General features: G+C 39.2%; 1 protein-coding gene across 1 annotated transcript in view; it reads left to right on the plus strand.

Annotated features, from left to right (window-relative positions):
* The window catches only part of camk1db (calcium/calmodulin-dependent protein kinase 1Db), a 27,753-nt gene continuing 2,757 nt past the window's right edge, over positions 1–24,996 (plus strand). Inside the window, exons 1-10 of the mRNA XM_088417230.1 lie at positions 1–581; positions 16,069–16,200; positions 17,947–18,021; positions 19,018–19,156; positions 19,242–19,368; positions 19,734–19,809; positions 20,994–21,106; positions 21,756–21,834; positions 23,008–23,095; positions 24,126–24,282. Of these exons, the coding sequence (XP_088273356.1) occupies positions 487–581; positions 16,069–16,200; positions 17,947–18,021; positions 19,018–19,156; positions 19,242–19,368; positions 19,734–19,809; positions 20,994–21,106; positions 21,756–21,834; positions 23,008–23,095; positions 24,126–24,282 (1,081 nt within the window). The 5' untranslated portion in view covers positions 1–486. The remainder of the gene's footprint in view (positions 582–16,068; positions 16,201–17,946; positions 18,022–19,017; positions 19,157–19,241; positions 19,369–19,733; positions 19,810–20,993; positions 21,107–21,755; positions 21,835–23,007; positions 23,096–24,125; positions 24,283–24,996) is intronic.

The following is a 24,996-nucleotide window of genomic DNA, read 5'->3' on the forward strand; positions in this document are numbered from 1 at the left end:
ATCCGCATATTAAAAGGGGCGCAAAAAAAAGGGGGAGCGTTCATGGATGCACCTGCTATCGTGCCACCCGGAAGTCTTATAAGCGGGAGGATTTCTGCACCGGGGACTTTCCGCTGATTTGGTGCAATGCGAACACTTAAACCACACAAGCTAATCGACCACATCACCCCCTTTTCCTCGTCGTCGGTGGCGGGAGGGAACCACAGCCGGAGCCAGGGCGTCACTCGCGGCAGTACCGAACGTCCTTTCACCTCCCCCGCCGAGCTTTCCTCACCGCATCACCGCCACCGACCTGGGGAGGAGACACAGGAGGAGGAGGCGGAGGGACACCGTGTTTCCCCCCCACACCGTCACGCGGAGGATTAGTCCACTAAGAAGCTCGGCTACACTCATCACTTTTTCTGTCTGGGTTGGCTCCAGACGAAGCTTTGTACTCCTCCTCCGTGTCTTTCGTCCTCCTCCTCCGTCTTCTTCAAGCGGCGAGACATGGCGAAAGAAAACGGCGAGTCTGGCGATGGGTCGTGGAAGAAGCACGTCGACGACATCAAGAGTGTGTTCGACTTCAAAGAAGTCCTCGGAACGTGAGTTGCCGCCGATGCGTCCATTTTGTCTTTTGAGCGGGAAAGTTTAGCCGGCGGTCGTCAATCGGAAACGCGCGCGTAGACATACGCGCCGAAATGCGAGTGCACTCAACGTGTACGGAATTTGATTGGCAGCTGTTGAGAGTCGGGTGAAATTGGTCACGTGACCTCCGGCCCATTTATGACACAGGGGTCCAAACTTTTCCCTTCTGAGGGCCACATGCAGAAGAATCAAAGGGTGCGAGGGCCGCTTGGATTTTTTTTTGTTAGACTTTTTTTTCTTTTATTACAATTTTAAATCAAACTTGAGGACAGGTTGGGGTGTATTTACTCTTGCACAGGAAGTAAGTCATAGGTTCTCTCTCATGTCATGTTTATATGTTCGGGCAGGGATGTGAGAGAGCAGAATAAGCAAGGCATGCTCAGAAATGCGTCAGTGAAAAAAAACACACTTTGAGAGGGATTAGGGTGATAAATCAACATGGTTAAAATCTCTAAAAAGTTGACTTTCCATGAAATCTCCCTTTTAACATTTAATAATAATACTCACCAACCTTTTTGAAACTGATTAAAGTACTGGTGCTCTCTGAAGTACAAGCAGATGTTTGCAATTGTTTTGATTAAATGCTAATAATTCATAATTCCATTTTGACGAATGACCCCAAATTCAAGGCATAATTACTACTGAGGAGGCTGACACAGTGTTTGGACAACTTTATTCAAATAAAAATATCTCTAGGCGATTACTGGATTCTGAAAATAGCTGTCGATTATATTGAAAATCCATTAGTTATTGGTTAATCAATTAATTTTGACCAGGTAGTCCCCAAAGATCTCATGCGTATCCTGTAGGCCTTTTCTGCAAATAGCTTACAAGAGATAGATCATTTGTGATTTCCAATGAATTTTACAAACAATTATGCATGTATTACATTATACACGTGATTTACATATTTACCACAGCTGTTCCTTAATTACTGTGAAAACTCACTCACATGATAGATGTCTTCACGTAAACTGGTAGCGCTACGTGTTACTCAGTACCAAAGAAGGAGCTCGGAGTTTCAAAAAGGTCGGGGACACCTGCTATAGTGTGTGATACTGCCAACTAGTGGCCTGGCATGCTTATGACAACCTCAGGAGAATTGCTTGTATTGATTTATCTCCAAAGCTTTTCAAAAACTAGCTTGGTCCAAAACTGCATTACCGCCTACGTATGTAACATACGAATCGTATGGATAAAAGAAAAGTAGAAGAAAGACAACTCGTCGCGTTGAATAGACGCCTCAAGGCCACATGAGGCAAACTACAAAACAGCGGTCCAGCTTGTGGGCGACGGGAGGCGCATTTGTTCAGACGGCCCACCGATTGGACCATAAATCTGGATGATTCACTGGTGTTATTCACCGATGAATGAAGCTGTGGGAAGGAGAGGAACCGTTCACACATAAGAGGAAAAAGCCTTGGGGGGAATCACGCAGGCCTCCAGGTGAAAGTGTATGATCGTTTTAGCTCACTGATTTAGCAGGGAAAACTGGCCTCTGCGTGCGGCGCGCATTACAGATGAGCTGATTAACCGAAATTCAAGATAATGGCACGAATTACCACAGAAACACGGCACTTTTTATATCGGATCAGAGCCTTTTTGCTTGACAGTTAGCAAAAACGAGAATTAGGTAATAATGGTGAACACCACACTGGCCCGAGCCAGCTGGATTCGAACTCAGATCCCTTACCTGTGAGGCGGATGTGCTAACCATTGATCCACCTAGGTGAATTTATGTAAAAAAAACAAACACAAAAACAAAAAAAATCACACATATTGTATTTAAGTGCAATACATGCTTTTTTGTGCCATATTTTGACAATTTTTTTGGGTCATTTTCTTCCATTTCTTTCTGGTAGTGTTGGTAGTGTGATACAGTAGTATAGTGGACACGCCATGTTGAACTTTGTCACCATCTGGGTGAAATTTCAGCTCCCCAGTGTCGTCTTTCAATGCCTTTCCCTTTCGTGTGAAATGCCTTTGATGTACAGATCAAAGCACTGGCTCAAAAATACTGCACAAGAGATAAAATATAACATATCACTGGAAGTGCCTTCAGTTACCCCCAGGGGTACACAAACCCCTATTTGAGAACCCATCCTTTTTTTTTTTAAATGATATATAGCAGCAAAAATAACAATTGAAAGAAATTCACCTAACACATCGCAAAAACTTGGCACACAGGGCAACACAGTTAACTAACTTGCTGAGTGAAAACCAACTAAAACAATGAAGTTTACTTAGAACCAAGCACATTATTTATTTTAATTACCCGTCAAAATGTAATTTTCGGTCTTTTCAAACTGAATTTATTTCAATTTTGGGTTCTCAATTGACAGCTAGCACTGCATATATTAGTAATCGGGTGAGAAATTAACCCCATTTCACACTGGTAAATATTATATTAGGGTGGGAAAAGCAGAGGGTTTTGTCATGCAAAAATGTGGGAAACATTGCCCCCTAGAGGTAGAAGGACAAAGTGCTTGATTTGACATGTATAGGCGGCTTTTTAAATATTAATATCGCAGCTAACAGCAGCTTGTGTTAGCTGAGGTTGTTACTGCATCGTTTTCAATAAAAGAAGTGAGAAGACTGAACCAGCGTTCGAGTCCACAAACAGGAATATTAATAAAACGGATTGGCTCACGTAAAGGTTATGATGTCGACATCTTTTTCAATGAAAAGTGGGAAATTATGAAGCTGAGTGCTTCGGTATGAGGTATATTCAGTAAGGGTGCGCCCTTTACACAGGTGCATCCTATATTTGGGGAATTACGGTAATTTGACTTTCTTGGCAACATTATTAGTTTGCGTCTCTGCCACACAGTTCCAAGGCTCTTTGAATTTTTGCTGAGGCCTTCTTCGCATTTAACGATATTCCGCAAGTCATTTTTCAGCTTTTGGCAGCAGAGCCTGAAGCACTTGGAAAAAAAGCTTGATTACTTTCCCGGTCGATACCGCCAGAAAGACATTTCCTATCAAGCGATTTGCTTTCCAATCGTACTCTGGTGTTTACATGCGTGTTGTCTGATCTCCCCTGGATAATTAGATTGTGTGGAGGAAACCTCCTGTGTGTCCTCCTGACTGACACGGTCATGGGTCAGCCTCCGCTTTAATGCGGGAGTCGCTTTGGCCGAGGATTATTCCGTGTTGAGGACAGCTCGCCGTCGCTTAGGAGCAACGTAGACGATGATCTCGGCTTCGGCTTTGCTTTTCGGTCGCTATTTCCTCATTAGTGTGCGGACGGGTTGCTCCCTTTCATCTTCGCTGCCTCCTTCACTCTAATCACTTTTGTTGACCTCCCGCTACTGATTAAATGCGTGGCATTTCATCCCAATCAATGCTGCAGTTAAAAAAAAATGCAACTTAAAAAAAAACAAAAAAAAAAACATGTTCTACACTTTTTGGCCAATAGAATTACATGTAAAGTGCCCATACTCGTGTGTTTCAGCACCTTATTTGTATTTTAAAAGGGGCTTGATTTTAAAAGCATACTAAACTTAAACTTTATTTTTTTAAACATAATTAAAGTGATAATTATCAGTATCTACAATTAATACCTCTAAAAACAGTTTTCCACTTGCTGTCGACTAAAAATGACATCATGTGTGCAGGGCTGAGATAATAACCAATCACGCCTCACCTGCTGTCTGGGTTTGGTCATGTGATGTTCACAAGCTGAGCTGTGATTGGTCTGCACTGAGTGCATCACATGATATAATTTTCATTTGACAGAGAGTGGAAAAATGTGTTTTTAAAAGCACTAACTCATTAAATCCCAAAGACATATTTATAATTCTTTGCAGAGACTCTAGACCTTCGATTCTATGTACCAATTCACAGTATTTTTTTATATTTCTTTTTTTTTTCAAACCTTATATTAGGGTAGAGAAATGCCTGCAAAATAATCCCGATCCTGTGATCCGAAACTGGGTCCAGTCACATCAATTTCAGTCGATCAGAACCGTGAGTAAAAGATTGAGTTTTAAGAAAATTATTTGTTTACCTTTTTAAAGGCGACAAATCCAAGGTAAATAGATTTTGCTTGTTGGATTTTTTTCAATACATGCACCATCACAATGGAGCTGGAAACAGTGGAATTTTTACACAGCCAGTGGAGGAATGTTTACATTTTTTTTGTCTATTTGGTTCAAACTACTGCATCGTGAGGCGTCATGTTGACGAAGTGTTGGACAAAAACACAATTTGGGCTTTTGGATGATTTTTTGTTTTTCTTTGTCCTTTACGTTACTCTGCAAAACCAGGAGAATCAGTCTTGCCGAAAAACGGGATTGGGATTTCCCTACGATTAAATAGAAATGATATATTGAGTTTATACCGCTGAAATTGGCTAAACAAGTTAAATATCCTTTTAAATCAATTGCGAGAGAATACCGTAACCCAAAACGCTAATAGAAGCACATCATAAACGTCTGACGCCTCATTGCAATTTTCCAAAAGAGCAATACTTAGCGCCCGTGTAATGTTAAATAAGCTCCACGCATTCTAATGAACGCTTTCATTTCTTCGTGCAAGACTGCACCAGCTCAGCAATCGTGCGCGCTTTTAACATGAATCATTGTAGACTCACTCATCCAAAGCAGTTCAGATTAATTAGCTGCACACTCACTCCCCTGGTTGAATTGCACATTACGCACATACCGCATACACTTAACACAATAACTAACAATAACTTTTGATGTTAGTGCCGCATCACATCGGGCAAAATGTGCTGAGCAGTCACTGTGACGCTTCCTTGAGTTAGCTGACAAGAGATAATGAGATCTCTTTGTAGCAAGTCAGGCCTTCTACCTGGACGCCTGCCTCCGAGGCTAAATCCAGTCTCTAAGCCGCCGAGGAGGCAAATGGAGTCACGTGACCGCAAGCACGCTCCATACGCAAAAGTGAGCGTAGCGCCTATATTGATTGAGGCCAGTTTTGACATACGTTCCACCAGGGTGAATTTATTTCTATGCTTCATTGGTCCTGGGACCAAACCTTAATCTATTCCCGTTGTTAGTTTAAACCAGTAATAAAGTTAAAATTGTGAATATACTCGCCAAGTTATGGGAACAAGCTATACAGCATCAATGTTAGCTAGCTAGATACTCAACTTTAGACTTTTTCAGCAATAAAAGTTTAACATCTGGTCTGCAAGGATTTTGATGGTTAAAATCTTTCTCATTCATAGCTAATTAACCATTTTTTGCTAGTCAAGTCACAACACTAGCTTTATCGTTAGTTAATTTAGCATTTTTTGTTAGCCCGTTAGCCACTTTAACGTTTATTTTGTTTGCTTTGTTTTACTGTGCTGTCTCCAGCCAAGTCACCATTGCAAATACAATTTTTTTTCGTAGTTACCTTACCTGGATTAGAAAAAAGGTTAAATTATGAATATACTAATAAATATTCAATTGATATCTTGTGTATAAATAATGTGATAACTAAATAGTTTTTTCATCATTAGCTAATTTAGCATTTTTCAATTCACAACATGAGCTTTCTCATGAGCTAATTTAGCATTTTTGTTGGGCTGTTCACAATTTTAGTTGTTATTTTGTTTGCTCTGTTTTACTGTGCTGTCTGCAGCCATTGCAAATAAGAATCTTTTCTCGATTAGCTCACCTGGGTAAATAAAGGTTAAATTATGAATATACAAATAATGCTATGGGAGCAGGGTTTGCCTGCATAAATATTGAGGCAATATTAGCAAGCTCTTAAGGAGATACTGAACTTATATAGGCATTTTTAGCAGTAAAATTGAATATTTTTTGTCCAAATAATTAGACATCTAAATTATTTAAATATTTTGCTAAATCAGCATTTTTCAGTTCACAACATGAGCTACCATTTTATATTTTTTTTTACCATTTTTAGTTTTCATTTTGTCTAATTTGATAAGTACATATCATTTCAGCATCAGCTAATTAAGCGGTTTTTGTTAGTTTACAATTCTGGCCCTATAGTGAGCAAATGTATCATTTTTTGTTCTATGTTTAACAGCACTAGCATATATAGGAGTTCACATTTTTTTGTTAAAAGTTAAATCATAATATTCAAGATGATATACAAGCGAAGCTACGGGAACAAGGTTTGACAGCATAAACGTTGAGACAATGTTAGCCAGTAAATGTATACTGAACTTATTTGACCATTTTCAGCAATCAAAAGCTATTACTTTGGCTATAATTAATTTGATAACTAAATGAATTCGCTATTTTTAGCTAAACTAACTTTTTCTCAGTTCACAACAGTGGCTTTGTTGTTAGCTAATTTAGCATTATTGACAATAAAAAGACATATTTACTTGAAGTCTTAAGTACTTAAAGTCCCTGGAAAAACGGAAATAAATGCGTCTTGTTTCTATATTTGCCATGCCTAAAACAATCCATCTGAAATGCTGGAAAACAGTTGAATGCCCTGTTTCCTCAAGCCAGGACCACAATCTTTAGTTTTCAGTCGTTATGTGTTTAATGTATTTAGAAACAAATAATTTTATTGTACTTTAAAGGATCTCAAAGAACATTTCGGAGTGCCCTTTTTAATATATTTTTAAGCAAGGAAATCGGTTCAGTACTTCTATTACCAGTCAGTTTTGAACATATTATCTCCACTTCTACTTTAGCCGAGAACGTGATTACTTTTGCCACCTCTGGCCATGTTTTATTGGTTGCTTTTCACGAGCTGAAAGTCTCCCGAGGCACATCTTATATAAAACGTGTTGGTCCTTGGATTTAGCCTGAATGCGGTGCAAGTGGCAGCTAGGCAACAAGGATGATGGAAGTCCTTGGTTGCTACCTTCCACCACTGTGCCACCTACCACATCCCACTACTTGCATCCTCCACACTGTCACGCTTATTGACACTTTGAAATCATTCACCTAACCGAATATTGAACGAAGAACGCAATTCGACAGTCGCGTCGTGCCGAGTCAAGGGAAGCATCCGGGCGGGAATCTCCCTCCGTCGGGCTCGGATTTTGATGCATACGAGCGTGTAAACATTGCTCTCTGGAAAGTAGCCTCGGGAAGACCGATGTGTTGTTGTTGTCGGTCAGTAGATCCTGGCTTCGGTGTCTAGGCTTGATATTCGGCCTACATCAGCAGCGGGTAGACCAATGAAATGTCACTTATTTCATCATGGAAAGCGATTAATAAATGTTATTGGTCTTCTATTGAGTGGATGATAGATAACTTGACACATAGACAAGCTTGCAACAAAGCACCGTCGTTTGAGAGAAGTAAAAGGTGCCTAAGATGAATTTTTCTCCGATCATTTGACTATATTTCCGGTGTCGGGCGAGGTACTCATAATTCCAAAATCATATTTTCAGGAAACCCCAAAACCGATACATTTGTTCAACCGTTAGCGATACATCGTTAAGCTATGTTCAACTCTTTAGAGTGGTCAATAACTTAAAAAACTAAACAATAGATATGTACTCATTAATAGTATACAATTTTGACCCAAAAATATCAAATGAACCAAAATGTGACATGATGTTTTGGCCCGTCGCCATTCTCAAACGTATGGAAGGTTATCTTGGCCTGAAGATTTGCTATATAGTGGTTGTCAAGACAAATTACGATAAAAAAAAAATCGTATCCTCTCTGACTGGTCCAGATTAAACTTGAATAACATGACACTCGAGAAGGAACCTGCTTAATGTTAAAACATCACACAGTGTTAATATATTTGTATAAAGAATGCTGAAGCTAGCAAGCTAGCTCAAAATCTAGCTTGTACAGTGCTTGTATCTCAAGTGTGTGCTTGAAAGTAAAAAAAATAATAAAACAATTACAGCTCAAACAATTTGAAAGACTTTTATTTTAATACTTTTTATTACAAAATCATCTTGTGGGCCACATTAAACCCGTTTTTTAGAACCGGCACTTTATTACTTAAAAATTTCAAACAAACCCCAATAACTGGTTAACAAATGCTAATTAGAAAAAACATACATTTTAAAGCGAGATAGAATTATAATTATTATCGATGAAATATTATCGATTCTAAAAACATTCAATAGTAACAGGCCTAACAGTAACAACATTTTTGTACTTGGTAACTTCACAGAACTGCTTAAAAAAACTACTAAGCTATTTTTTCTGGTAGAGGAAAAAAAAAACATTCAAAAGCATCTTTCTCAGTAAACTTAAAAAGAGTTGTGCTGCGTATCGCGGCTCGCAAGCTGACCACGTCATGTCGTTTGTTTTTAAAAATAAACCATTTTGATGCTCCCACTGTCAGTCTAGAATTACACATGGACCCGGTCATCTTTTATCTCGCTATCTTTAGATTTAGGGGGGGGTTTAAAACATTTATTTTTACACAGCAGCGTCTTCTTGAAGCGCATTCCTCCGCTATCCTCCTCATGACGGCGCTTGTCAAAAAATAAAGGTGACTCACGCGCGCACACGCATTCAGTTACACACAATGAGAAAAGCACACGATGCGGTGTCAGGTGAGCCCGGGTGAGGCATATGTTGCACAAGGACGGCGCTCTAATGCATCTTCCACCAGATGATTGAGTGTTGTTACGCGCTACGTGAGCAGCCTGCCGATGCGGATCCGCCAGCGGGCCCTCTGCCCCTCTCGCCATTCAAAAACCAAAGGAAAAAAAAATCCAATCACAAGTGCTCAGAGTACATCCGCAGAGGATTGGTCCAGGAGCCCCCCGCCACTTTTTATTGGTGATTATTTCATAAAGGGGCTCACTTGCCATGCGGAATACATGACAAATGGGAGAAATATGCATTGGTGGCAAATATTGCTAGATCAATATTTCTGATGCTTAAAATTCATGGGTTCGGTGGAAAAAAATAGAAGGAAGTGACATTTTGATTTAATCGAATTACCGTATTTTCCGCACTATAAGGCGCACCTAAAAGCCTGAATTTTTTTTTAAAAGATGATGGTGTGCCTTATAATCACGTGCGCCTTATATATGGATCAATACTGAGATTGGGATTCGTAGATGGCAAATGAACTGATAAAGTAAGCTTTACCTCTTTCTTTTGTGTGTTTACAGTTGAACAAGGCTGGTAATATTGACATTGAATTATTATTGAGAGTTTCGAGTTGTTATTGTTATTACTTTGAGTATTACTATATTGTGATTGAAAAAGTTTTAAAATATGCCATTAATTGAGGGTGCGCCTTATAATCCGGTGCGCCTTATATGTGGAAAAAGTTTTAAAATATGTCATTAATTGAGGGTGCGCCTTATAGTGTGGAAAATACTGTAAGTAAAGAAAGTAAAGAGATGTTTTAATTTCCATTCTTCTTTTCAAAAACTGAATACAGTGGACCCCCGCCATACGGAATTAATCCGTTCCAGAGTTGGAATCGTAAGGTGAAATCGTCATATGGCGGGCAATAGAAACCTATGCTAATTAATGAATGCATGCAAAACCCCAGGTAAAAACGTCAAAATTTTATATATATGTATGGATATTATGTATAGTAAGTACTAATATATAATTAGCATGTATAATTACATAACATCATAACTAAAAAAATATATAAAGGAAAAATGAAATTTTATTTACCTTTGGAGTGACGTGACTTGAGCTAGTTATGGCCATATTCCCTAGCGAAGTTAACAATGCACGTGCCTTCTTCAGATTTGTTGATTATGTCCAGCTTTGTTTCCATCTTCTTACTTCTGCCTTTAACATCATTAGCAATCTTGGGGCCCATGGCTAACCAATTCAAGTTTGAATTAAGCCCTAAAATGCATAATAAATACGATATTGTTAGCAGTCACTCGAGATCAAGTCTTTAGCATATCGGCACCTTAGTGACGCCACCTTAGTGACGCCATAACGCCGACCAATAGCAGGCTGGCATCTTAGTGACGTATTGTGGCGATTTGTGATGATTTCATTTAAAAAGTAATAAAAAATATGAGTTTAATGGTACTGATGGGCAGCGTGGTGGCACAGTGATTAGCATGCCCGCCTCACAGTTAAAGGAAGTTTGAATCCAGCTGGCTCCACCTATCCTGTGTGGAGTTTGCATGTTCTCCCCATGCCTGTGTGGGTTTTCTCCGGGCACTCTGGCTTCCTCCCACACTCCAAAAAAAAACATGCATGGCAGGTGAATTGGTAATACTAAATTGTCCTTAGTTGTGATTGGATGCGTGAATGGTTGTTTGTCTCTGTGTGCCCTGCGATTGGCTGGCAACCATTTCGGGGTGTCTCCCCACCTACTGCCCAGCAAACGTGCGACCCTTGTGAGGATAAGCAGCTGTATAAAATGGATGCAAGGATGGATTTAGATTGTTCAATAATTTTTGCCATTAACACCATAGCAACATTGATATATTATGTACCGCCTACTGGTTGGAATTGGACCTACACTGAGGTATTATTCGAGGGCGTTTTTGCCTGTTTGGACTATCGGCCCAGTAATGGTGGTTAAAACATGGTCTTTGTGTGGCGGGACTCAAATTTGAACTCAGTAAAAGGTCACTTTTTCGTTTTGTGACGCCAGATCTCGTCAGTGCGGCAAAAAGAGAAACGAGCGTTTTGCACCGCAGCCTTTCGGTGACTTCCTGTGGTCTCGGGTGTTTGGTGGCTGCTAACGCAGCTGCGCGAGTCTGTCGCATGCGTTGAATAGAAATGAAGACAGCAGCTGCTGTGATGATGTGTGGAGACCTGGCATCCTGTGTGAAGAGCAACCTCGCTCACTGCTATTATGCTTTGCCATTGTTGATCATCAAGTCAGAAACATCGCATCAAGGAAGTATACCAGTTCTACCTTTTGGACGTGACTCAGTTCGCTGTTTTAAAGCACCATTCCACTCAACGAATGATACAATATCAGCAGGGAATGATACATTTTTATTATTTTTACAATAAAATGTTATAAGAGACTTGGCCAAGTAATAAAGTAGACAGTAGTTATGACCAAAAAATGACCTATTTATTGGGTAGATTAGAAGCTCAGAAGCGGAGTCTGGAATGGACTGCTTGTTTATGAAGGCTAATGATGAGATTTTGGATGTACGTTGATGTAATCTGATGCTGTTTTTTTGGCTAATACTGGCCCAATACTCAATATGAATATATTATTTTATCCCATGCATTTATTGCACATACTTTACATCACTGTGAAGTGCTGTATTTTACAGAGTGTATCTTTTTTGTTTTCCTTTTGTTTTTCTAAATAGACACCAGGGAGTAGCACCTCTAATTTCATTGTAGTGAAAATAAAGGTGATTCTGATTCTGAATATCAGATTAGGACATTCTAATAGAACTTGATGTTCGTAAATCTTTTCTTGTTGATTCAATAGAATGGTTAAGCAAAAATAAGTATCAATTATTTCACTTATTGATTAATGGTCAATTGAACATGAATTTGGAAAAATGTTGTGTTAGGGAGTTGGGAACAATAGTTTCAGTAGAAAAGACTAATCAAGCAGTTGCGCTGGGACCCGCTGCCGGGAACTTCAAAATGCTGGGGACTTCAAAATAAAGGTGTACTAAGGCATTTGCGTCTATATATCATTTCTAGTTTTATTTTGAAGGTGACCTACTTACCGTGTTTTCAACGTGTTTTACTGTCAAGCCGAGGTACTCAAATGACTTGAGCCCTAAACCCAATAAATCTGTTCTAATAACTTTAGTGACTGACATTTAGACAGGCCAATGACTGCATGAATACTGCCAGCGAAGTAAGCCAATGAAGCAACTGATTTCTGTGACGGTGAAAGAATGAGTGAGGGAGTGAAAGTGTGGATGTGCGCATGTGGTCCTCATATACACGCAGCTGCCCTTAAGTGGGGGATTAGCATGGATTTGCTGGCCATGCTGGGATTTAGCTAGGCTAGTTCGGAGGCGGCAGAGAAGGCCTGATGAGAACATACATAATGGGGCCGCTCATGTTAGTCTGCCTTTTGCAAAAAGACATCATAACTCACTTTTTTTCATATCACACTAGACGTGTTTCCAGTTTGTCAAGGGGTTTACGTCACTGGTTCTCAAATGGGGATACATAAAATATTAATGTGTGCCTAATAAAGTGCCCAGTCAAGGGTTAACAGTGTTTCTACAAGTAGTAGCTAATTTCATTTAATCTCATGACACTACATGTTTCTTTTCAAATTACAGCAAATTAATTGGAAAATGAAGCAACCTAATGCTAAATTGTATTCTAATGACTTTTGCAAAACATTGCATGCCTTTATTTTGTTTTATGCAGATGTTCATTCATAATGCAATTTTCTAACAGGTGAGCCAAAAATAAAACATGATGTTATATGATGAGGCGACATGGTCACAAACTAGTTAGCTGTACATCCGCCTTACAGTTCAGAGGTCCCTGGTTCAATTCCAATTCTGGCCTTTCTGTGTGGAGTGCGCACATTCTCTCTGCCCGCGTGGGTTTTTTTCGGGTACTCCGTTTTTTCTCCCACAGTTCTAAAAACATGCGTGAGAGGGGGACGCTCCAAATTGCCCTTAGGTGTTGTTTGTGAGTGTAAGTGGTCATTCATCTCTATGTGCTCTGCGATTGGCTGACAACCTGTTCAGGGTGTACCCCGCCGACTGCCCGAAGACAGTTGGGATAGGCACCAGCAAGCCAGTGACCAGTGAGGATAAGATGCCCTGGAAAAAAGATCTACATGGAAATACAACTTCTGGATTATTATTTTTTTTAATCCTACATTATTAGAACAGGTTGACAACATGTGTTATGATGGTATTTGGCTATGCGCCTAAATGACTAACAATTTAAAGGAAAATCCCCAAAAAGTGATTTTGAGTCAAAAGCAGTCGCTGGATTCAGAATCTTTTGCTCATCCTCGAGTCTAGGATTGGCACTTCCTCAACTTCAAAAAAGCCTTTCAAGTAACTCGACACCACTCCGACGCAATCTAATGTCGCTCCAATAAAAGGGGGATTTATTGTCGGGTTTCGCTCTTCAATTTAACAGGATTAAACACACAAAAAAAGCCAGCTGAATCATTTCGACTTTTATTTCCCGCCATTAATTTTTCCAATATCTTGCACAACTCAACTGAAAATAAATTGAATCATTTTGACGCTGCAAATCAAAACAGACAACTCAGAATATGACTGCATAAGTGTACACACCCACATTAGGATGTGAGTGTACACACCCACATTAGGATGTGACAGTGTTCTTAATGAACCAATCGCATTCAAACTAGAGCTGCAAGGATTACTCGTTAATACAAATAATTTTTATTTTATGAGACCAAAATTCATATTTTTGTGTTATTCAAAATAAAATCATTTGGTATTATTTTTGGGGGGGCGGAATCAACATTTTTACCCCCTCTCTGACATGACACACCAAACTTGTAACTAAAAATGTGCGTTTTCTCTTGTCAGTTTGAATAAATGACTAGAAATAAAAACATTTATGATTAATCGATATCAACATGACTTGATATTAAATAAGTCATTGAAGCCTTGATTCAAACTCATATTAAGTAGGAGTCAGCACACACCTGCCACCATTAAGTGCCTCAGGCTAACACCGAATTATGTTCCGATGTTCTAGTAGGCTTTTCCAGGCATTACTTTGCTTACTTCATGTAACCCCTGCAATAAATGAGGGGATGTGTGGCCAAAAATTTTAACCTTGTTTTCACCGGACAATAACAAAATCTCCCAAACGCTTGCTTGCAGAATGTCATACTCCTACGAATGGAGCATTCCGTTTGTGTTCATCAAGAATTCATGAAGTGGTCAGCTAGCAGCCGCCAGAGACATAGTGACAAATCTCTTTGCTGCGAGGCTGCCTTTTGATGGAGCCAAAATGTCGTTTGGCCAAAGTCGCTCATTCTGTCATGTCCCGCCCGACGTGCGGACGTGCGGCTGGAAGGAACACGACTCATCAATCCTTCTTCAAACGTGGGGGCGGGCGTGGAAGCAAAAAGCGACAGAAAAGCTCACTCAGCAAAATGTATGGAAAAGGCCTTGAATGTGGTATCATAGCAACAATGAACTGCAATTGCTTGAGCAAATATTGCTTTCATTCAGAACTCTATTTGCTTTGGAGGGCAGCTGTTCCAAAAGACGGCACACGCATAAATGTTCTCATTTTTTTAGGAGGTTTTTAAAGTGTTTGTCCTGCCTTAAACCAATACAGCAGACCAACGGACCTCGTCTGAGACTTTGCTTCTCCTTTGTAAATATTCACAATATGCTGTTTGTGTACTTTGGCCCGAGAATTGCTCATCTGTGACAATACAGTGGCACCTTCACTTGCGAGTAATTTGTGTGCCGTTACATAAGCCTAAAAAAAAAAATGATGTAGCTATCGAAAATAATGTGGTATACCTATTAAAATATCTATCAAATCAAAAAAAATATACATTTTTGCTTGGTGAAGGAACACTTATACATACAGACAACAATAACACACATTTCCATTTAATATATATGTTTTAAATCAAAATTTCATATTTAAATTTAAACTGCAGCATACTATTTCACTTTGGAAAATTTGAGATTTTGACAGAATCCCTTAAAACCACAGTAGTGATTTTTGCTAGCTAAAAAAGCACATTTGAGTAAGATGGGTTTGTTAAAAAGTGATCAATAGGAATGGGAACTGCGTCTTTTGAGTCATTAATGTTTATGAAACTGCCATTGAAGACTAAGTCGACAGCTTTCATCAACCTAAATGGTGCAGTTGAGTGCTAGTAGGTGCTAACACTGCTAGCATCTAGTGCTGCTTACCACTGCTAGCCGCTAACGTTGCAACCACCGCAAGTTGCTGGCAAAAAGTGTCATATGATGTTATCAACATTTTTTTCTGCAGTTAGCTTGATTTCTTTCTGACTGGACACTAAATAAATGGCCCATGCATAATTTTGAATAAGATCCTATAATCACCGTATTTTCTGCACTATAAGGCGCACCTAAAAGCCTTCTTTTTTTTTAAACCTGATGGTGCGCCTTATATATGGATCAATATTGAGATTGGGATTGGTAGATGGGGAATGAACTGATAAAGTAAGCTTTACCTCTTTTTTTTTTTTTGTTTACATTTGAACAAGGTTGCTCATATTGACATTGAGTTATTATACTATTGAGAGTTTAGATATATTATTTGAGTTATTATTGTTATTACTTTGAGTATTACTATATTGTGATTGAAAAAGTTTGAAAATGGCATGAATTGAGGGTGCGCCTTATAGTGCGAAAAATACGGTACTCAAGTAGTGTACTCATTTCATCCCTTATTTTTTCTGGTGACAAACACGTTGTTCTGTTCTGTTCCCGCCTCTCAAAATCACCAACATAATTTTTCTCATCAAATAAAATGTAGTACTGCATACTATAATAGCATAAAATAGAAAAGTATTTTTCAAGGCATAGATTCAAATTCAAGGCGTCAACTGCTTTTACTGAGTATAGATTAATTGGCCTAATTTGTGTGCGCGTGTGCCTTGCTGCAGCGGCGCATTCTCCGAGGTGGTGATGGCTCGGGAGAAGGTCACGGGAAAGATGGTCGCCATCAAGTGCATCCCCAAAAAGGCTCTCAAAGGGAAGGAGATGAGTCTGGAGAACGAAATCGCCGTGCTGAGGAAGTAGGTAGTGCACCCACTTCACCTTATTTGATTATTTATTTATTTTTATATTTAGGCACTGGATATCAATTCTTAATTCAGTGTGAAATTGCTGATCAATTGACTTTGTCAATACAATCGTTTCCTCTGTTCAGAACTACCATTTTTAAAAATACTGTAAATAAGTACATTAAATTGAATGTCTGGGTTCTGTACAGAGACGTCGTTGGGATTGAATGTGGTAGCTATTTTCAGACACTCCTATACCCCAATATTAAAAATAAAATATGTACTATATATATATATTGTATGTCAGTATATGAGATAGAATGTCTGGATGCCTGTAGATGAATAATGACATATTTTTGATTGAACACTACACAATGAATGAAATTCTTATTCTGTTCACCTAGCAGATGTACATTCCACACAATAATAAAGTAGGCAATAAAAAACAGTAATAAGGCAATAATGAGGAACTCATAAAGGAACAGACTCACATTCTGAACATATTATGGAGTAGATGGAGTGGAAGAAACTATATACATATGACGATAATAGTGCAAAATATTACGTATTTAGTTATGTATATTATGTAAATAAGTGCATGAGAATATCTTGATCTGTAAAAAATATAATTACATCTTTGGGTAAGTAACGCAATCCCATTTTTAGCAGTAAAATTTCAATATTTCGTCTACAATTAATTTGATATGTAAATTATTTCTCTTGTTGAATTAATACCTCTTCAAAACAATTTTTTCTTAGTGCCGTTGACCAAAAAAGACATCAACTGCAATCTAACTAATTTCTAACTAACAAACTAACTAGTTAGTTTCTAATTAAAGAAAAAACCCATGGGGAGAACATGCAAACTCCACACAGGAAGGCCGGAGCCAGCTGGAATTGAACTCAGGTCCCTTAACTGACTTTTGTCACTCTTGCTAGCACGGTCCACCAAATAAGAGACCGAGCGTGCTTGTTTCAAGCTGCTTGCCACACCCACTTGCGGGTTTCTGTAAAAAAGATTCAGAAAACAGCAAAGAACTAAACACTATTTATATCAAACACCAAATTGTTCAAACAATATCATTTAATCAAAAGTCAATTAGCTTAGTGCTAAAGATTTACCTTAGAGAACGGAAGTTCTAAACTTTGAAGCAACTGCTACGTTAACTTACTCACAGCAGTGGCAAAACACAATTATACAAAGGAACTCCCTTTAATTTTGTTTCACAAGATGGTTCTTATATAAAAATGCCTTAACAGCCGCACGCTAATATTTGGGCTCGTCTGCGTTGATGCTACACCCACGCACACACAAGTCGGACACCAGGTGACTGTGTCCTCCTCCAGAGCGCGATGGTAACCCCCCCGCGCCTCCCCCGAGGAGCTCACTTATCAGTCACTACTCGGAGTATTGAGTCTAGTTGCCTGGTTACGGTTGCCGTCCTCTTGCTTTGCCTCCTTTTGATTATTATTCTTTGCTAACGTTTGTGTTGCTTGCTTGTCTGATTGCCGTTCATTCAGCTGGGGCTTAATTTGGCGTTACGGGCAAGACAAGGAAGTCCTTTCCAGACTCCCACCTCAATTGGCGCCGCTTAGTGCATCATTGATTACCTTAACCCCGCACACACACACCCTCACCCATTCATCTTTTCCCTCATTTACAAAAGGTTTCCTCCACACACTTTTGCCTCTAATGATTCGCAGGCATGCTATTAACAAACGCAAGGAGATAATTACGTCTCATCATCTGTTCCACAGGATCAAGCATGAGAATATCGTGGCTCTGGAGGACATTTATGAGAGCTCCAACCACCTGTACCTCATCATGCAGCTGTGAGTCCACACAAAAAGTCTACACAACCAAAATGCCAGCTTTTTGTGATTAAAAAAGGAAAAGACAAAAATATACATCGAAACGCTTCAAACATCAGCCGATATTTGTCAGTCATGATAAATTTCTCTTTATGTACATGGACTATTTGCAGCAGTTGTATACAAGAAACAATGGTGTCATTTATTCCACATAAATCCATACGAATATCCATAAGAATCCATAAGAATATGAAATTTGTTAATTTGCTGACACTACATTTTTCCAACTACTTGTATGACCTGAAATAAGTCATATATATATATATATATATATATATATATATATATATATATATATATATATATATATATATATATATATATATATATATATATATATGATATTATAATATATATATAATATATATATATATATATATATATATATATATATATATATATATATATATATATATATATAATATATATATCTAAATATATATAATATATATTTATTTATAAATGTGTAACATATATATATAATAAGATATGTAATAGATATAAGATTAAAAATATGACAATTATATATCTGACAAGAATTAATATCCTTATAACTATCTTAATTGCACCGCACAATGCAGTCCATGAACTGAAAAAAACTTTTTTTTTAAATCAATGTATTAAATGTTGACCCCTGCTATTTGCAGGGCAAAGCTAATAGTGTAAATCTGCATATACAGTAATTGACAACTATTGAAATGTATTGGGAGGAGAAAAATGCTATTTTAATTCATAATAATTTTTAAAATGAATCGTCCGATTTATGGGCAACCTGTTTATTTTCTGTTATTGGCATTGGGCAAAAAAAAATTCACATCTGTTAGACCCTCATCGACATGCGTGTATCCGGTTTAAGATGCTCAATTGGCGCTTAGCATTTATAGCGCCAAAGGTTCACGATCGATTTGGAATACAAACCACAGCCACAAAGTAAACAAACGTGCAAATATGTGACAGGGTGTCCGGCGGCGAACTGTTTGACCGCATCGTGGAGAAGGGCTTCTACACCGAGATGGATGCCAGTCGGCTCATCCGGCAAGTTTTGGATGCCGTCAACTACCTCCACTCCATGGGCATCGTGCACAGGGACCTCAAGGTACCACAAGCACCGTGCCTTGAATCGCGAGCGTACACTAAAAATGCTTAAGTGTGAACGGTCTCTTCCCCATCCAATTTTTCAGCCAGAGAACCTTCTGTACTTTAGCCCTCATGACGAATCCAAAATCATGATCAGTGACTTTGGCCTGTCCAAGATGGAGGGCACCGGCGATGTGATGGCCACCGCCTGCGGAACTCCTGGATACGTGGGTGAGTTTTGAGTTGGGAAAGGCCCTTCCTTCTGCTGACATAACTGAATTGCTTGCAAGCAGCCCGTACGGCCTAATCCAATCAGCCGCTAGCCGCAGGTTAATCTTATCCATCTGTCGTTGGCACGTGAGCCCTCGTTTATTGTGGTCCTAGACCAGGGGTCGGCAATCTACGCCTAGTGGATCCCAGGAGATGTTTAAAAAATGTATGAAAATGGAAAAAGATTGTGGCGGCCATGTTCCAAAACTGTAAAAAATGAGTAGAACATATATTAAATTTCTGCGTGACCCCTCTTCTAGGCCTACCTGCAATTGATGAAAAATAACTGTGTAACAACTGTGACTTTGTTCTTTGCTTTGTTGCAGCACCTGAGGTTTTGGCCCAGAAACCATACAGTAAAGCGGTAGACTGCTGGTCTATAGGAGTCATCGCTTATATTCTGTAAGTACTCTGCCGGAGTGGACGGCACATTAAATTGACACGACCTGGTTACTGCCACAAAAGGAACGTCTTCCCGGAAGCAGACGATCCAATTAAGTTAAGTAGCTCATTAGGCCAAAGAAAATCCAAGACTCAATTATTGATACTCCATCAGAAGATACTAATACCAACACTAGAAACAGTTTCAACATCAAAATATGTCACTGGAACCAGAAGTGGCAAAATAACTGACATTATGTTGAAACGCAAATCTTTTACAGTTTTTTTTTTTAATTGAGCCTAATTTGACAAAGTTAGTACCGTATTTTCCGCACTATAAGGCGCACCGCACTATAAGGCGCACCCGCAATTAATGACATATTTTAAAACTTTTTCCATATATAAGGCGCACCGGATTATAAGGAGCACTCTCAATTAATGACATATTTTAAAACTTTTTCAGTCACAATATAGTAATACTCAAAGTCATAACAATAACTCAAATAATAACTCTAAACTCTCAATAGCGCAATAACTCAATGTCAATATGACCAACCTTGTTTAACTGTAAACACACAAAAGAAACAGGTAAAGCTTACTTTATCAGTTCATTCCCCATCTACGAATATATAAGGCGCACCTGATTATAAGGCGCACCATCAGCTTTTTAAAAATATTAAAGCTTTTAGGTGCGCCTTACGGTAAAAATACAGAAAAAATGCGGAAAATACGGTAAATAAAATGTAGAGTTTACTGGTTTCAATTTAATTTCAACATCTAATATTTTTTGTCCAGGCTTCACAATAAATGAGGAATTTTGTTATTTGAATACACAGTGAGACTGTTTCATGGAAAATATAAAATCCGTATGTATGACATCCACTGAGTCTGTCAAAATTTCCTTCAATTATTGTGAAAAGTATATTTGTTTTTGTTTACTTCCTACGACTGACTGTAGCACACTGCGTGGATTTATCCCAGGGATTTGCGTTTCTTTTTCCAGATTATGGCGGCTTGTTTTGTTCCACTTTTTCCACTTAATATTAATGTAGTCTGGATAATCTGTCTCCTTTTTGCGTGCCGTATGAAAAATGTAAGTGCTAGTGAATACGATTAGAAAGCAGCAAATCCTTTTTAGCGCTCCATCCGGGTGACCCTTCCGGCACGTACCGTTGCCATAACGGTCCATCTTGGTTCTTCCCCAGGCTCTGCGGCTACCCGCCCTTCTACGACGAAAACGACTCCAAGCTCTTTGAGCAGATCCTCAAGGCCGACTATGAGTTTGATGCGCCGTACTGGGACGACATATCGGATTCTGGTGAGAAAATAATTGCAATAGTCAATTGTACCACCTGCTTGTGGTGTAATGAGCTCAACCAATCACAGCTCACAGATTTTCATTTGACGTTCGTAAGTGGAGCTGTGATTGTTTGTTACGCAAGCCTTGAAGTTGTTTCCCATTGAGAGTACATGGAAAAATATGTTTTCAATTGCAAAAAATGACGACTCACACTTCTAATTTCTGTCCACTGTGATTGAAAACGGACTTTCACGTTCTAAGGCTCCGTACATGATATATTGCGCTGTATCACTTTAATTAACCCATAAAAACATCAAAAAGGTGGGTTGCCCTCAAAAAAATGAAGTGGAAAATTTGCATGTTGGCTTTTGGGCATTCGCTAATTTGTTAGTTTGTACTTTTTTCTCAATTCAATGAAAATTGTTTTAGTTTTAAAAAACAACAACAACTGTTTTCTACTGCCAAACACACAGTACCGAATTTCATTTAGTTCGGCCTTATTTTAGTCTAATAGAAAAGGAGTTCTTTGCTGCCATCTTGTGGCGTCCGTAAGAAAATGGCAAACCTCAAAAATGTGTGTCAAAAGTTGTTAGATTGACAATAAATTATTCAGAAGTAAAAATTGGAACAAAAAGTATCCCCGGTGTTTCTTGATCTGCATCCACAGCTAAAGACTTCATCAGCTGTCTCATGGAGAAAGATCCCGAGAAGAGGTTCACATGCGATCAGGCCTTGGAGCATCCTTGGTGAGAAAGCGACCACATCGCACAGCTACACGCACATCCTCATATCGGCAAGTGATTAACCAGCGGCGTGACGCAGATGGCTTTTGTAAAACCAGAGCGTGCGTCCGCCCCCATTCGCCGTCGCCATGGCAACCAGCTGTGAGGCCACCTCAGTCGGCCCCCTCGTCGAGATTACCCCACTGAATAAATGACCGCCAATTAGCATCGGGCGATGTCATCTTGTCTCATGTGGACGCCTCAATGAAATTCGGATGTCTGAGGCCTGAGCTAACGAAAACGGGACGGCGTGGGCGGGTTGATGTTTTTTGGATGAGCGACACTGGACACGAATTGACTTTATTTTCACTTGCTTCCTCTCATGCAAATGGTATTTCTCGTAAATGGGGTCACGTGTACACTTGGAGGTACGTGAAGACTCTTCAGGGAGTCCATGACATTTGAAGAGCATTTTAATGCCGTGACAGGAGAACAATATTTCTTTCTTTTGAAAATGAGAGCAAATTAATTGGAACATGAAGTAACTTATTTAATTGTCATAGTAAGCAAAACCCTCACACCCTCCCCCTCGCCCCATTACCATAATTATCGTAACAATACGTTTGATATATCGTATTAGTGATGAGGTTCATTACTGCAAATTAACCTGATCGAATTAACTGTAATCAATGCTGTAGAGTTTTTTAAGGCGGCACTGCTTCCGCTACGTGCATTCGATAGTTTTAACCAGTCAGATTTGAGCTACCGCGTTGCCGTAATCCGGCGTTAAATATGATCAGTGGGACTGTTTCTTAACCAATCAGATTTCACACCCGTCCAGGGCTTCAATGATGTCAGTAATTTTCACTCCTCTGATTGGCTGGTTAGAGTAAAACCAGTTACAGCCATTTTTGACGACCAAAAGTTGTCTGTAGTGAGCCGCACACATTTAAAAGTTTAGCATTAGCATTTCTCATTAGTATAGTGTACCATGTTTTTTTTTCTGATTTTAAACAACTTCAAATGACGTGTGGCTGTTATATTGCATTTTTGTACAGTATTATTGGTTTGTATAACCGAGACACAATAGTGGTGGTATTAAAATGTGATTTTAAGTCCCCACTGAAGACCTGCCACTGCTACTATTTTTTATCGTATGAAATGACTCCCTCTGTCTCTCTTCTCTCTCTCTCTCAGGATCGCGGGAGGCACGGCCCTCTGCAAGAACATTCACGAGTCCGTCAGTCGGCAGATGCGCAAAAACTTTGCTAAAAGCAAATGGAGGGTAAGAAGCAAGCTGACCAATCCATTTTTTTAAACTTTTTGTTAGTCAATACCACTTTATTTAAGTCATATAATCCACGGGAGATGAATCGACTCATCACCAATGTCAACAACAATATCTCTTCCGGAAATCAAGTTCAATTGCTATTTTGCCATTTAATAAAGTTTTCAAAAACGTCATTACTTGTTGCCAGCGATTAGCGGCAGCGCCAGCGTCGCGGTTCGATTCACTCGCCAGCAGCAGGCAGCCGCGGATGCGATAGCGGTTAGCAGCACTCAACTGTGGCAAGACCGGTAGAATTACTTTTCAAAGGTAGTTTAATAGACATAACTTAACTCAAATGTTACTTGTCCTACTGATCATTGAAACAAAAGTCTTACTTACGATATGTTTTAGCCAGCAAAAATCACTTCTGACTTGATTCATCACCCATGTCAACATTACCCTGCCCTGAAATCAAGTTCAGCTGCTATTTATGCTAATTAAGATGCTGAAAAAAATGTGTTTCGCTTTACTGTATTTGACCGAAGCTGTTGCCAGCAGTTAGCAACGGCTCCAAAGTTAGCGGCTAGTAGTAATCGATGCGAGCAACGATAGCAGCTAACAGCACTTAACATCAGCTAGACTTGTCAAAGACAGATTCATAGACATAAATAACTCAAATGGCAAACTTAGTGGTCCTACTAATCACTTATAAAAAAAAAAAAAAAAGAATTACATGCAAAGTAAAATGGTCATTCAGCAGCTACCCCTAGCAACAACAACCCCCATGTGACCACCCCCAAGGGACTAACCCACTAGAATAAATAAATAAAGACACTACTCCAAAATGAGGGGTGTCCAAACATTTTCTTTTGAGGTCCATTTACAGAAAAACATAGTTTGGACACATTACCCCTAAATTTTGGAACCAAAATTCCTTTGAAAAAAAAAAGTGAAACCAAAGTCCATCCTTTTCTGGTATTTCAAAAACCGTTTGTGTGTATTTTTCAAGACATTGTAAGAAAGTTTGTCCTATGTCCGTTCTTAGCAAGCCTTTAACGCCACAGCGGTGATCCGCCACATGCGGCGCTTGCAGCTGGGCACCAGCTTCGGCAGCAGCATCCACGCCGGCGCCTCCAACCCCGCTGCCAGAGCGCCGGCTAAGAGTCAGTCTGTGGACTGCGCCCCGCTTTCCATCCATGACTGTAAGTGCACATTCTTAACCCCCAAAATTTGAAACGAGAAGTCAGTGAAAGTAGTAATAGCTATATCCAGTAAATATTACTTTTTTGTTGCTACTTTGAGCTAAAGTCGAGAAAATTTGAAAAGAACATCGGCTAGTAATGGTGTTTTATTCTGACTTCCAACAGTGTGGACAAGGCAATTTTTCATTTTTTGGTGAATGTTCCACTTATGATATCAAATGATTACTCAGCGGCCCGCAAAATGTGATTGAGTTAAATCGTATACGCTTTTAATTTTATCACTGGGGGCAGCCGGTGCAATGTGCTGCAGTATTTCTGATATGAAGAACGGGAGTCTTTATCTTTCAATTTGCCATGACTCACCGATTGTTATCAGCTCTACTTTTATTAGGGCACTATTGGGTTGTAGTTTGGACTATGCTAAACGAAGCGCCGGGTTTCGCAGGGGATTCAAATGACAAAATTCCGCGAGTACTTTACTTTTCACGAAAAACGTTTATATTTTATTAACTGTCATTGTTCGCCCATTTCACAAGATGACAAGCAAGACTATTTCTTTCCTACTTACGCTCCTTAACTTCAAATAGGCCACCAGATGGCGCCAAAGCAACACTGTCAATTGTCTCTGATTGCGTGAGATTTTCAATGATTCAATGACTTTGACGGCTATAGACGTCAGAGTGGCAGTGAATGACTTAATTATTCTACCTGTCA

This window comes from Hippichthys cyanospilos, chromosome 6 (assembly GCF_059441005.1).
Source record: "Hippichthys cyanospilos isolate Australia breed blue-spotted pipefish chromosome 6, RoL_Hcya_1.0, whole genome shotgun sequence".
NCBI classification, from domain to species: Eukaryota; Metazoa; Chordata; class Actinopteri; order Syngnathiformes; family Syngnathidae; genus Hippichthys; species Hippichthys cyanospilos.